The sequence below is a fragment of the Halichondria panicea genome, chromosome 5 (assembly GCF_963675165.1).
Source record: "Halichondria panicea chromosome 5, odHalPani1.1, whole genome shotgun sequence".
Taxonomy (NCBI): Eukaryota; Metazoa; Porifera; class Demospongiae; order Suberitida; family Halichondriidae; genus Halichondria; species Halichondria panicea.
Window position 1 is genome coordinate 1,388,385 of NC_087381.1, and position 15,699 is coordinate 1,404,083.

A 15,699-nucleotide genomic window follows, 5' to 3' on the forward strand; every position below is an offset into this window, starting at 1 on the left:
TAGGGGGGGGGGGGTTGTAGTTAAACATATTTTTTCAACAGCGATTTAACCATTAAAATTTATTATTCAATCCTTCGTTGTTCCCTCAGGGTTGTCGATGGAGACAGTGCAGGTGTGGTCATCGATGGGGATTCCCCTGATCGTACGGACATTGATTACACCAACGAGGTGACTACTGTCACTACTCAATTCTACGACTTCAACAGCCAGACGTGTGGCGGGATATCCGAGTACGAATGGGCAGTGGGTGTGGCAGATGAAGAAGGGAGTGTGGCCAAGGAGAGTGTGATGTCATTCACAACTCGAGGCATCGTCACCCTTGACATGCCTGGTTCCGGATATGCGCAAACCTCCATTCCAAATCTGTCTTCGTACGCCGGAAAGCGACTCTTTATTACGGTTCGAGGGATCACAGATTGTGGGAAGATTTTGGAATCGACTTCGAATGGCTTTATCATCGTAACTCAACCCCCATCCCTCCGAATCTTCGGTATTGGCCCTGATGCTACTGAGCATGCTCAAATCGACGGCAATGTGTACCAGAGTGAGAGTACTTTCTCCGTTTCTTGGGAGGTTTCACGAGAGACTAACAAGCATACGTTCGTCAAAGTGGGTACCTTTCCCGGCGGAGACGATATAACAGACAAAACAGAAATTTTTGAGAATTATTTCAGAGGTGTACTCTCGTCTGGTGAGGGAATTCCCCTGTACGTTACCGTAACTGCTGTGGATGGTGCCGAGCTCAAGTCCATTGCTATTAGCGATGCTGTTGTCATGGATATCAGCCCTCCTATTTTAGAAGTGGTGAGTTATTAAAGTACAGTATAGAAATAATACTTACGTCCGCTTGTTATCCTCTTATTATCAAAGGAGTATAAAAGAAGAGAGGGCATGCAACTCCTATATGAGCAGAGTTCAAACGTGGGCGGATGAATGTACATGACTGTGCACATGAAATGAAATTTCTATTTTTAGCACTTCATGCAAATGCACACATTCCTCCGCCCACGTTTGAACTCTGCTAGCTACGTGTACTGATAGTGGAGTTGCATGCCCTCTCTTCTTTTATACGCCCTTGTTATTATATGATTGTACAGTGTAATCTTTCAATCATGGCACTGTACTTAATCTTCTGCTGTATTATAGAAACGTAATATAATTGTCTTCTATGGATGTTCCATTATAAAATCATATGATTTTTGTGTGGGAGAGATACCCAACTCACCCTCTCACACACACACACCTCACACACATCACTCACACACACACATACACACCCACACACCACCCACCTTCACACACAGGTATCCAGCTCTCTCTGGTTCTACCCTAACAGTCCCCAGCGTTTGTTTGTTGATCCGTCACTACCCAGCACTGCTGTGATCAATCTTGAACTGTCACGCTTGATAGATCCCGAAAGTGGAATCTCCGAAGTCGCTATATCTATTGGAGCCAGCCCCAATGACCAATCGGTTTTGAATCAAACCACCCTCACTCTTGGAACAAACTTAACGTCAATTCAATCGCCTCTCTTTTCTATTGCTCAAGGCGTAGATGAACTGCACATTGATATCTATATTACGAATCTTGCTGGAGTTGAAATTGTCATTCCTCTAGCCCCCCTGCGTTGCACACCAGTACCCCCCACATTCGAGGGTGTTGTGCTTGTACAACCGAATGCACGATCAGCAAATTACAGCAGCCAGGGTTTTGATACCGCGCCACCAGCTGTGTGTCTACATGATACTGATGTGGCCTCTGTGACTATAGAACAGCACTGGGAAAGTGGTTGTGACAGGTATGCTTATAAACTTGCACATAGCTATGACTGCATGTACCTATGCACACTGGAGCATATACGTAGTCTTTATTTAACAGCATGCAGTTCTTCACTACTTTATTACTTGCATGCCTAAAGACAAACACCTTTAATTTGAAGACCCTTTCATGCACTAGCCTATAATTTAATATCTAATAATTATGTTATGTAATTTGATCACTTGGTTATAGTAGCTATACATGAGTTCTTACTTGATTTTCGGTACTAAAAATAAGACGTGTGGTTTTAAAGTTTGTTATATACCCATTACAGCTACGAGATTGGTATTGGAACACGTCCAACAAGCGACGACATTCGCAACTACGAGAAAATTGTTGCAACTACGAGCGATGCCGACCAAACCACATTCGAGAATGTAAACCTTCCACGAATCGATTTCTCTCCTGCTGGGAGCAATCCAGTGTATTTTAACGTCAGGTGCAGTTCTAACAATGGCAAGAGCACAATATCTAGTGGGCCAATATTCATCAAGACTGACGTCAGAGCTATTTCAATTTTGGACGGAAATATGCGCCAAGACATTGATTTTCAAACTTCCACCACAGAGATTTCCGGTCAGGTGTACGTGAATGTGAACTGTCCGCTTGTGACTGCCAGCTGGTCCATTGAACGAGTTGATGGAGATGTGATACAATCTGACACGCCCCTCACAATTCCTAACACCTTGGTGTCATTTACTAACGCATTTGAACTTTATACTGATCAAGTTGACCTCGATGTTGATCAATCTTACCGCATCAAGTTCACGGCCGTTGACTATTGCAATCAAGTGTATAGACTCACTTCCGATGGTGTTTATGTTGCTAACAGAAGAGCCAAACCTCCACTAATTATGGACGGCCTCATACCAAACCATAATATGAATTTCCAAAACTCGACTACAAAGCTCTCTTCTCATTGGTCGAATGCTGACGGTATGGATGGCGGGTTGGAACCAGTTCGATATCTAGTGGCGGTCGGTACAGATCTCAGATTTGCAAGTACAAGAACAGATGTCGTACCATTCACAGATGTTGGTCTTAATACTAGTGTCACGTTTAATAATCTTGATCTAGTAGCTATGGCAACCTATTACTTTACAGTGCGAGTTATCACTGCTTCAGGGGATTTTGCCGATGCTACTTCTAGCGGTGTTGCTGTCGGCTACGAGCAAGTTATTATCCCGAGAAAAATATCACTAGAACGATTTCAGTCTGATACAACGAGTTTAAACATTTATTGGTCTGATTTCCAATCAGATTTGCCAATAAGATTGTACGAAGTTGCCATAGGAACAGTTCAGCTCAGCGACAATTCGCTAGAACTGTTTTGTCGAGAGAGCACATCAGATTTTGCTGGAGAGTTTAGTATATTTGGTTTTACAAGTGTTAATTTGGATACTTTTGCTAGTTTTATCGATCTTAGCCTGTCACATAATACGACTTACTATTTAACCATTCGAGTTCTGGATCAGGCCGATAAATGCATTGCTGTAACAACTGAATACGGAATCACTGTCGACACATCTCCACCGCTTAGTGAAAACACACCAGATTTTGTTCAAGTTGGCACAGAGGCGTCACGGTCTCTGGATCTACCGCCGACTATTGCTGTGTATGTAGCCAGTTCTGAAAGTATTGAAGTTTCCTGGGATGAATTCTTAGATCTGGAATCCGGTATAGAGTCGTATGAAGTGGCACTGTACACACAAGGCGCTTGTGGTGATGTGGAATCGGTATTGGAAACTGTTGTTGATTTTAAAGACGTTGGAACTGAAAGAGAGACGAATTTCGAGGGAGTGGTTTTGAAATTGGACGTGGCCTATGTTGCCGTCGTGCAAGCGATGAACAGAGCTGGTTTAGTGTCAAGGGCCTACTCACTTCCTTTTGTTGTTGATAGCCTCGAGTATTTTAGTGGTGATATAAAAGACGGGTCGTCATGGGAACGTGATGTCACCTTCCAGAGCGATCTGAGCATTCTCAGTGCAACATTCACTCACACGAAGCTACCACCCACCACTCCAAACACAGCAATGAATGGACCCTGCCCAAATTCTCTGTTTTATCCTCTTTCCTACTTCAGTGACAATTGGACAGCTCTAACTACTGCTAATCCCATACAACCATTCTCATCTGGTCTTCTGTATTCACCCTCTCAAGTGAATACGTCCGTCAGCGGTGTTCCCGGTATAGTAATAACAGCTGTTAGAGATGTTGATGTACCGCAAGACCAATTATTAACCGGAGCATATGCAACACAAGTTTCTCTATCCAACGGTGGAGTGGTATCCATGGATATCTTAACTGCAGACGGAGAGAACGAACTTGAAATGAATGCTGTTACTTCTATTCTATTTGTTGATGGAGCACCCCCTGATACAATTGTTGTTTTTGAAGGAGGAAATGAGCGACAGATTTCCGAGTTAGCATATGATATGGTCGGTGTTCAGATATACCGTGGAAATACTGCCGACCGTCCACAGCGAATCGAACTATGGGCAATATCAAGTGATTCTGGAAGCGTTCTTGTAAGCGTGTCACATGACATATCACATGTAGACCTTTCTCAAATACACACTTTTTCTATGGATTTCAAAACAGAGGAAGCCAGTTACGGACAAACTCGATACTTATCTCTCTACATTGATAACATACTGGAAGCGAGTCTCTACAATATCCCATCGTTATCAGACAATACACAAGTAGTGTTCCATGTTTTCAATAGATTGGGGTATGTCCCCTTGCCTGTGGCTTTTGACCCTCCCACAGTGCAAGCTGTTTTCGGGAATGTATCTCTTCCGATGAGAGTGGGGGGAGTTTGCGACTATGGGAGTCCGTTTTTCAGTCGCAGTAGTTCGATTGTCGAGTTTAGGGCAGCTGTCGGGAGCACCCCTGGATCAGATGACGTTGTGGAAATGAAGGTGAGTTGTACGCCAGTGTGTAGCGTACGTACGCAGGAGATTATAAGTAGCTATCGTATGTACATGTACACGTCACTGAAATTATTAGAAGCTAAAACAATCAGATCTTACATTTGTACGTACATGTATTTATCAGTGTATTGCAGTTTATTGCAGTATTGTAACCTTGAATGTACCACACACAAGAAAGAAATTGTGTGTGAGAGTAATTAAATTTTGTCCATGGTGTACCCCCAGACTGTCTCTGATCCTTGTCTGACATGTCTGCCCACTACCCCCTGCCCAACCTTCGGCTGTGACCCCTCCTGCTCTGCACAAGATATCATCCCTCTTATCTTTACCAATCTCACGCTATCACCAGGCAACCAAAAAAACCAATCAGAAGAATATAGCACTGATCAGTCTGTCTTCAACACGTTATCTTCACTTTTGATTGGTCAGTTTCAACCAGCAACTTATTTCGTTACAGTTGAAGCCATCACTGCTTCCGGGAGGACATTCCGAGGTACCTCCAATGGGGTTACCATAGATACAACACCACCAACATTAGTGTCCGCTATAGAACAGTTTGATGTCTCTTTTTCACTCGAACAGTCATCAAGATTTCAGGGTAGTAATAATTCCATAGCTGCCGGCTGGTTGTTCGAAGATCTACAGAGTGGAATTGTCGAGTATGAGTGGGCGGTAGGGACAGTGCCATACGGAGATAATGTACAGCCACGTACATCAGTTGGCATGGAAACCAGTGCCGTAAACAGTGACTTGAATGGAGTGCTACAACAGAATACAACGTATTACGTCACAGTGTATGCTACTAACGGTGCTGGATTGGTTTCAAATGCAACAAGTTTTGGAATTATGTACCTAGAATCAGAATTGAATGCTACATCCCTTGAAACTTTTGTCAGAGTGAATTCTGTTGATATACTGATGTTTGTTGATGATAATGGAGAGACGATTGACGTTTTAGAGTTTAGACTTCCCGACAGTGTTCGTGTGATCTGGGAAGGAGTGGGCGGTGACGTGGAGGAGACATGTGAGTTGTGTGAGGGAGTGAAGTGTGTAGTGTTAAAAACAGTATTATAACCTTTGTTTGACCAGGGAGTTGCCCTGTGCAAAACTTATTTTTTGTCTGCTAAAAATTCCTCAACAACTATAATGTAATGTGTTTTTATAATTATTACTCCACATTCCAACCCCACAGACTGGTCCATTGGCAGCGAGAGAGACTCCGTCCTGTTAGATGTGTTCCCACGTACACTCGTCAGTTTCAACAACAGCCAATCAGCAGCCATCGCCAGTGGTGTTCTTTACCTTGATGACCAACCTTTCGCTAGTCTTTCCGAAGTGATTGCTTTAGCCGAGGGCAGAGAAGTTAACCCAATGGATGACCAGTTTTATTTCGAGCCAGGAAGACTGTTTTATCATTCACTGGAGTTCTGCAACTTTGTTCATCGCTGCACGTCAGTTACAGCTGGACCTTCTGTTTTGATAAGTGAGTGTAGAATATACAACTATGCTCCTGTTTGCATGTTCCCAGAAAAGTAACCTTGGTGATAGTCTTTTTACGCAGTTACTATTAATTTTTAAACAACAAAATAATAGTTGGACTTTGTTTATTTCTATTTATTTAAGAAAACTTCTGAGTTTGCTTGTTGTACACAGTCAAACGATTTTTGCAATAACCTCGTGTACATATTTAAATTGTATGCAATTTTTTGCTGAATGTTAAAAGCTTTCTACACTACATTTGATTACTATAATTATTTGATTCCACACTTCACCCTCTGCAGGGGAGAATGATGTCAGAGTGACCCCCAGCATAGAGGGGGAGGGTGTGTCCATCACCGTGACTCAGGAGGTGCCCTCAGTGCCTAGTCCGGCGACGCTATCCACTCTAGACAGGGACTACACGTACACATTGACCACTACTGGTAAGTTATGTGTATACTATGTATGTATATGCAGCATGAGTGCAGTCAAATGGCATGCAGTTGCAGCTAGTGCATGCATGGAGCCTACGAATAATAAATACTGTGGGAGCATAGTAATAGTTTGCCCTTTTTTTTATATGGAATTATGATCTCGTCTCACCCTTGTTTAGGTGGGAGGCTAACAATAACTGTTGGTTCCATAATAGCTAGAGAGTTGGTAGAAGCTACATACAGGTTGTAGGTTTAATATCGGTGCCACAAAGACTGATGATGTTCTTTTAGTATTGAGATTGTTAGCTGATTATATCTCATGATTATTCTATTCCTATTCACAGGTTTGGAAGCCGAGTCTGTTTTCATAACAGGATATCTCAGCCAGTTTTCTGTTACTCAAAATTATCGTGTGGCCGTGCCTTATATCAGTAACCCTTTCGTAACCATGGCGCAGACATCTCGTGAAATAGCTCGGCGATTCACAGAAATCGGTGGACCCAGTTTCTATATTTCTTTCTTTGGGCAGGACAGCTTAACTGGTGTGATTGGCGTGAATGTGACATTTGATGGCAGCCTGGATTGGGCCGCAGCTGTCCCAGAGCTTGCTTATTGGGATATTGGTAAGTGCGTGATGGCGGGTAGCTTAAGTATAGGTGGGTGGTATATAAGCTACAAAGTAGCTTGTGCAGTTTTTGTTTATAGTCTCTAGGTAGAATAATTTATTCCTTTTCTTTCTGCTTCACAGATGCGGCAGTATGGCGGGAAGTGGGTGCCACATGTGACAGTAGCTCCAGTGTGGATTGGCCGTCGCTCACCCTCTCTGTACAAGTAAGTGTGTGGATTGAGCATGCAAATAACTCGCTGTCAGTTGATTAGCATTATTAGTACCTCATCCGCAATCAGATACTTAACGAGCCATAGCTATAACTAAACGTAATGGGTCAATCTGGTAAATTGCTGCTAAAATTGCTAATAGAGAATCTAACCCATAAACTGCGTAGAATTTTTCTAATAAGACATAATTATACAAGTCATGTATTTACTGCAAAACTGGTTACCCCATGTGTCTTATTACTCTTTCTCTACATTCTTACCAAATCATTGATTCGATACCTTAGCTCACTACCATACACTACCAATACCCTTCCCCACGCACATATACACCCCCTCACACACACACACACACACACAGGTGTGTTCCACTCTTCTCGATGAGCTCGCTAACAGACCAACCAGTCTCTCTCGTCGGAGGCGACAAGCCAGCGGATCCGGTAGTGGAATGAACTCTGACCCCACCACCGAACCATTGAGTTACCTCGATCGTCCTACACAATTCATTGTCATACGAGTCGGCAATACTTCTACGAACACACCCCCCATACTGGATCTACCTAGCGACCCCCTGATTGTAACTGAAGACACTCCACTACAGTACCAATTACAATACGAAGACGCCGAAGGTGACATCGTTTCCTTTTATCTAGCCTCCCTTCCAAAGCTAGGTTCGGCTAATCTCACCACCGATGGTCAATTGACCTTTACACCTTGTGATAATTGTCTTGGAATAGACATGCTGGATATTCTGATTGTAGAGAATCCATTATTAGACACACAAGTGCCTCTATCAGCTGGTGGGCGACTTCTCCTACAAATACAAAACAGATTTGATAATCCGGAGGTGTTTTTCTACACAAATGTGACGTCAAGCCAACTCACTGTGCAACGAAGTGTGACCGTGTACATGGATGCTAACAGGACCTCCCCTGTGAGAGTGGCTAGTATTGCTGGCTTCGATTACGACGGCTACAATGACGATTTATCAATCTCCATACAAAATGGTCTCCAGGGAGATGCCGGCTCTGAAATATGGTTGGACGTTGTCAACGTACCTGAGAGTCTTCCAATTTCTTTCGCAGACGGTACGAATTCCATCCTTTCTTATGCTGACTACATCACTTTCGTGGGGTCATACATCACCTATCTACCCAGAGATCGCAACTTTATCGGAACTGATAGTGTTAGCATAATTGTGCAAGATTCTAATAGTCGAACGAGTTCAGGGTTAACGATACAAATTGAAGTATTGCCGTCTGTTTGTCAAAATGGTGGTGTGTGTGGCAGAAGTGAACTGGATCCGGACTGCACTGATATTGCAAGGAGGAGGAATGGATCTGAGGGGTACAATTGTTCGTGCCCGAGTGGATTTGGGGGGCAGTACTGTGAAATTCAAACAAATACCCCCACACCAGAGCCAACAAGAGGTGAGTATAATTATTATAGTGAACTTTTTCCTATCCAATCTCTTATAATTATACATACTTCATGATTCTGCTCTAATTTTGCGCATTCGAATTAGATACTGCCCTCAGCATGGTTAAATTTGGATTACATGTGCATGCATGTAGCTTCTCACGTGATGTGTGTGTTTATGTGACGATATATATTATTGGTCTGACCCTGCAGCTTGCCCAGTTGACGTGCCTATAGTTGAATGTGAGGGTGACCCGTGCAGTGATGCAGTCTGCCCCTCCCACCCTACCGCCACTTGTACGTCCAATCAGTGTGGAGCCTGCACTGCACAGTGGAGTTTACCGGACGGCACCTCTGTCAGTTGCCACGGTAATTCATATTTGTGTGTGTATTTACGTTATATTGTGTGTATGTACCGTATTGGCTAAGTATGTGTAGATTAGCTAAGATAGTTTACAGGTGTTGAGATAATTATAGCATCAATTATTATAGTTGTAAGCCTTAATTGAAACCACAAGCATGTTATATGGAATCAGAAAATGTAGTAGTAGTATAGCTTAGTATTATGATTTGCATGCTTGGATCTTTCAGTACTTTGAAATTCTCAATAATAAACTCATGTCATAGCATACCTCCCCCCCCCACGCACACGCACAGCTGACATTGCTGGCATATGCGATTCCCCGGACATTCCCAATGGAGTGTTCCCGCAAGATTGTGCCACAACCACATGTGCCTGTCCACTCAGTCAGTTCGTATGTCCCCAAGATTCTGTCATCACCGTCACACGTGTCGACGGATGCTGTCTCTCTTACGAGTGTGTGTGCCCCGATATTTCCTGTCCGTATCTCATGGAACGTGGTACAGGGCTACAACCAGTGCCGCAATACCGTGGTAACCTGTTTCCAGGGCGATGTTGTCCGTCTTATGACTATCTTGGTGAGCCTGGTGTATTAATGTAAGCATGCAGGATCGAGTACATTTCTGATGTAACCTATTTAGTCCACATGCCGTAGCAATACTTCTACCATTGAAATCACACACATGCATCGATCCTAAAGACACCATGCACACACACACACACACACACACACACACACACACACACACACACACACACACACACACACTACACACAGATATCAACGAATGTTTAGACGGCAATCAGAACATGTGCACTGATGCTTGTACCAACGAAGACAACAGTTACAGCTGTAGTTGCCCACAGGGGAAAACTCTCGCCAGAAACGGAGTCACTTGTGGAGGTAACAATTTCCCTTGTTTGTGCATAATTTATTTTCTAATAAAATGTAAATTGCACATCATTTTAATTGCTTAATAAATTAGTGAAACAAATTTTATTGTGTGCCATTTTTCTATCGATAGTGGAATCAAATTCTCTTTTACATTGTCAACCTAAATCACATGTACCACATTCAAGTTAACAGTTTCGTGTTCATGTACATACAGTGTGTCCTTATAATGGAATGGAGTATCTGATTGGAGACCGGGTGATGATCGGCTGCAACTGGTGGTGCGTTAAACCTTACAATCTACAATGCGCACGGCACTGCAGCTGTAGACAATTATGTGATGAATTTGTAGTTACTACATGATACTCCCCTCTAGTGTAGCTATTGCTTGCGTGATGTTTATTTTGTTTTATTTCCTTCCTGCATGCAGTATTTGCCGTGGTGATGATCTGAGTGGTGAGCGTTGGCATTGCACAGCTGCCCCGTGTGAGAGAGGTTGCTATAGCGATGGCATGTTCTACCCCCTGGGCACAGCTCTGGGCCAAGGACAGTTCAACTGGTGAGGAGCAAAGCTAGAACGTCATGTACTACACTATTTTAGTTTCCCTGGTTCTTGTAGGGTATTTCCTTAGCCTCGTCCAGATTTTTACTTTCATATCATTGTATAGACAAACTGGGAACTATAGTTGCTCTAAAGTCGTGTCTGGTTTTCAAATCTATTGTCAAATTGTGTGCCTTAAACCAATTGTGACAAATATTCACTTTGCTCTTAAAGGAATAAAAGACTAGTTTGTCTGCATGCATATAAACGTGTCAATGTACATACGTTTATACAGTAAAATCATGACTGTTCTAATTCTGCAGTTCCTGTGAGGCAACTGATACCAGTGCAGAGTGGACATGTGTTGCAAGCAACTGAACATAATGCAACTGAACATAATGTACACTGTCTCTAGATCTTCATCTAGCCATAATTTAGCTAAACTGTCCATTGTAGATTTTGGTACTAATTACATAATGTTCAATGAATAATTTGTGCATGCGCAGAAAGCTCACATACCGCGTATAATTATAACGGTAAAGTCCTTCAACCACATTCATCAGTTCTCTCACTTCTCTGCGCTGAACGCTGCTACACTAGCAATGGAAGGAAAACTGGTCTGTTCCAGTAGCTTACTGCTGGCCCTCGCCATTCTCCAGATCCCTGTGAACTCAATCTCACTGATTCCTGACTGTTTAAACACAACAGGATTCAATCTCTGGTGCCCTGATAGACGTGAACTACAGTGCCTGTCACCAAATGCAACAACGGACGCGTATGATCTCGTATGCAATGGCTTTTCCGATTGTGTTTTTAGTGAAGCCGATGAAAGTTTTACACTCAATCCATACCTTGTCTGTAAGTGGATAAAGTGCAGTGTTTGCATGCCTCAGTATTCGCTATTAATTACAGCAGTCCTTGAAGTAATAATATTGTCACAGGTATCATGTACTAAGTACAACTTTGGATAGCCAGTCCTCTATTATGGAAGCCTGAATTCGGGGACATGTACTTTCTTGCCCGTTGTTATGTAGAGTGGTTTCTAACTGTGGATACAGAACCTGCTTCAGTGCAACTGAACAGTGTATAGTCATGGGCAAGAAAATATTTCTTGACCAATGACACGATTTGTATGGATGATATGCAGTGCATTCTCTCAAGCCCTCAGGCATCGTGCACTGTATAGTCTATACAACTCACTTTTAGCTATAGTATGGCATGGCAATACACATCTGTGCATTGTATGCAGTAAATTCAACAGCCACAAACCTGTACATAGAAAAACCAGGCCCCAAATGAGTGTACAAAATGCTACTGCAAATACTACCTCATATATCTTGTGAAAACATTGCACGTCTGCTAATAATTCTACTGTATAATTACCCATCTATATAATTATACCGTATAGTGTGAAATTTTCGAGGCACTTATATTTCGTGGAATGGTCTCTAAAAGCATTTCGTTGTACAATGTTCGTGGAATAACTGCTTACCAGCCACGCCTTTAATCTTTGCACGTTATAGGAGATAATTCTAAAACAATTTTCTCGTGGACGAAAATTTCGTGCTATATACGGTGGTTTAATAAAGGTATATATATATATATATACAGGCTCAACAAGAGAGTATCTTTGTGGAGGGGTCTCGCCTAGAATTAATCTAACTCAGCTCTGTGATGGAACTGCCGATTGTCGATCTGGTGATGATGAAAATAATCCGTTATGCACAGGTATTATTATAATATAAAAGTGTAAAGGTTCAATCGATGCTATTTTTGGTTGACCCTTTCTTCATGCACGCTACAGACAGGTGCCGCCAGCCTTATTATGGTGGTTGCCAAAGCATCAGAGAGTGTATCAATGTTGGCATTATGAGTAGTTGTGGAAACTGCTTTGCTGGGTACTTTTTAGAGAATGACTTTTGCTTTGGTAAGTTGCATATAGTCTACATTGGTTACTTAAGTTTTAACTCCATTAGTATTAGCATGCCGGAAAGATTTCGTTGAGTTTTGTCCTTCAAGTTCATGTCTATCCCTTTGTGTTGACAAGAAGTATAGTTATTTCTCAGAGAAGTGTGCATTTCATTCCTTAGCACATACTTATTGTACTTTGATCATGTAATAATACAATTAGTGGGACAGGTGTGTATCTGTCCATCATCAACTTTTGTTAACACTTGTGACATGTAATCATATTAAGCAAAAATGACGTACATACATACAGTCTGAATTAGGGTATGAGGCTAAACTGAATATTAATTGTCATTGGGCTCTATACTATAGGTCATGTCACCAGTATAGCACGTGCCGTAATAAAATATTGAACCATGCTTCACTGTAAAACAATTTCCCATGCAGATAACCCAGCTGTGGTGGAGTGGGGTGCTCCAATGTACACAGTAGCCGAGGACAATATGAGTGTTGATGTGTGTCTTACGCTCACAGTTGACACGACTGCGGGGAACAATATAGCTGAGGATGATTTAGGAAACAGAGAAGTGACTGTGACTGTAACAAGTGTCAACTCAACTGCTATAAGTAAAATTAATAGTATTATAAATTATACGTATACATATTATAGTATATACTATGATTACGTAACCTCAATTGTCAGAAGTGATTCATGTGAAACACTTAACACATTATAAGGTTGCTAAGTCACTCATTAGCAATCTTTAAACATCCAGCACCTTGCTGAATGCAACTAAAAACACACAACCCAATGGTTCTTCGCTATTATGCCAGTGCTTTTCCAATGGCCTGCATGCTCTCTTTTTTCACTTTCTGTGTTTACAGACTCTTGTTGAAATTTACACAGGGGGCAGAGACTACGCATTCACAAGTCAAAACGTGTCCTTCACAAACTCAACAAGGACACAATGTTTCTCTGTCAGCATATTTGGCTCTGTTGGCGTGGTAACCAATGATCTCTCGTTCAATCTTGAACTGAGCAATGCCGACACTTCAGTACTGGGTGGTTCTGCAGTGTTTAACGTCACCTCTACTCAGATTACTATTCGGGACAAAGACAGTAAGTATAAAACTACTTAAATAATACATTGTGCCAATTGGAGGTGAAGTGCTGCTGTTTTAATTAGCTATATGTACCGGCAGAAAGTGTTTACAAACATACCTAATTGATTCAGTAAACAACTAACAATGCATGTATAATTGTTCCCTCTTAGCTCCATCGTTTGTGGGTGGTTCGAACCTCACCGTGAACGAGACAGTGGGCGTGGTTGAGGTGTGTGTGGTCGCAGTGCAGGAGATTAACATACTGACTCCAATCAACCTTACTCTAGAAATGGAGCCCTCCCCTCTTTGGCCTACAACTTTCCTGGGTATAATATAATTATATAAACATGTGAAGATCATTCTTACATGCATATATAATTATTATACATGTGCACTGCATGTATTCACTTACCTATACCCATAAATGTTTGTACGCCTATCCAATATAAAATCGAAAACTCGGCCTGGAATCAAGGTTATAATTATGATAGTTTATATGCCTCAGGACGCATGCGCAAGCAACGTTTTCATACATGTATGTGCTGCCCTCCTATAATTTTTGTGTCAATGTATTAATTATATCGTGCGCTGTTCAAAAAGCAACAAGGCATGATAGTACATGGCCTGTAGGAATGTCTTTTCTATTCTACTGACCATGCACTTCGTCGTACGACTATAATTATCGCTAGATTATTCAATTACAGACATCGTATAGAAGCTCTGATTTACTGCCTTAAATTGAACGGTACATGTAATATGACATTATTTTTTTGGTTTCTCCCCCTACTTTCTCCCTCTCAATATAGACATATCCGTAAACACGATATTCAATATCAGTAGAATCACAGCTGGTGAACAGCTGTGCTTGAACATCTCCATTCCCGATGACTCGGTAGTGGAAGAAGATGAGACGTATCTCTTCCACCGCACCTCTGACTCCGCTCTCGTTACTGACTCTAGGAACCTCGTCACTCTCAAAATTCAAGATGATGATTGTAAAAGTGTATAATTACGTGTATTGGCTGCATCTATATTTACTCTGTAAAGGCATAATTATATGAGAGTACGATTTAATTTAGTAAAAATCAATCTTTTTATAGCGTACGTTATTTTCACAAGTTTTTGTGTATGTATATAATATATAATAGATATCGCATTTAATAACTGCTATGTGGTGTTCTCTTCCCTTATTAATTAGCCTACTTCCTCACCCTGCAACTACAAAATGGCACAAGTAGTGTTATATCTGAGGGCAATAACTTCACCTTTGAGGTAGTGTTTGGGGGATTGTTGGCGCCTGCAGTAAACGTCACTGCTCAGCTGTCTATTGTACAGATCACTCCCGGTAAATAAGGTTATTATATTGATAACAAGAGTAAAAAGATACTCAAGTAATAATTGATATGCATGCATGTATCTAGTATTCCACTTTTCTGTACTATTTTCTCTGTTCCTTGCAGAAATGCAACCCCCTCGCACACCTGTACAACTTGGAAGTATAGTGTTCCTCTCTGACATGGCCAGTACTCAAAATCAACTCTTCTCAGCTCCCTCAGGGATGGACAATCTGCTGGAGGGCGATAAATCATTTGTTGTGGCATTGAAAAATACTAATCAATTTTTGGAGTTCACAGCACTGGATGATGATGGTACGTTGATGTATACTTAGTTGCATGGTAGTTCAGTTGCACAAAAGAAGTATATTTCATGACTCTTACATCTTCAGTTGGAGTAGTGACAGTGAGTGAAGTTGTTTACAACAGTACCATGGATATTGGCCCTCGAGTAACAGAGAACACTGTTGTTGTGACTGCCAGTCTCAACATTGGCACAGCGGTGGCCATCACTTATGAGTACACGTGGATCGATGGCACGGTCATAGGTAAGCAAATTAACGAGAAGATGCAGGTTATAATAATTATTATGGTTATCAGTAGTACTCAGAAGAGATAGCTAAAGTTATAGTCATTGAATTT

At 41.8% G+C, this 15,699-nt stretch overlaps 1 protein-coding gene across 2 annotated transcripts in view; it reads left to right on the forward strand.

Annotated features, from left to right (window-relative positions):
- LOC135336308 (uncharacterized) overlaps window positions 1-11,195 on the forward strand; it is a 30,627-nt gene extending 19,432 nt beyond the window's left edge. Inside the window, exons 24-38 of one of the 2 annotated variants that reach the window (XM_064532070.1) lie at window positions 90-804; window positions 1,305-1,798; window positions 2,093-4,739; window positions 4,977-5,775; window positions 5,944-6,234; window positions 6,533-6,673; window positions 7,009-7,287; window positions 7,413-7,495; window positions 7,860-8,928; window positions 9,131-9,286; window positions 9,575-9,856; window positions 10,057-10,182; window positions 10,388-10,451; window positions 10,601-10,729; window positions 11,035-11,195. In XM_064532070.1, the coding sequence (XP_064388140.1) occupies window positions 90-804; window positions 1,305-1,798; window positions 2,093-4,739; window positions 4,977-5,775; window positions 5,944-6,234; window positions 6,533-6,673; window positions 7,009-7,287; window positions 7,413-7,495; window positions 7,860-8,928; window positions 9,131-9,286; window positions 9,575-9,856; window positions 10,057-10,182; window positions 10,388-10,451; window positions 10,601-10,729; window positions 11,035-11,089 (7,330 nt within the window). In that variant the 3' untranslated portion in view covers window positions 11,090-11,195. Of the gene's footprint in view, window positions 1-89; window positions 805-1,304; window positions 1,799-2,092; window positions 4,740-4,976; window positions 5,776-5,943; window positions 6,235-6,532; window positions 6,674-7,008; window positions 7,288-7,412; window positions 7,496-7,859; window positions 8,929-9,130; window positions 9,287-9,574; window positions 9,857-10,056; window positions 10,183-10,387; window positions 10,452-10,600; window positions 10,730-11,034 lie in introns of those variants that run through there. The other variant, XM_064532071.1, reaches the window with a different exon arrangement.
- Window positions 11,196-15,699: the final 4,504 nt, after the last annotated feature.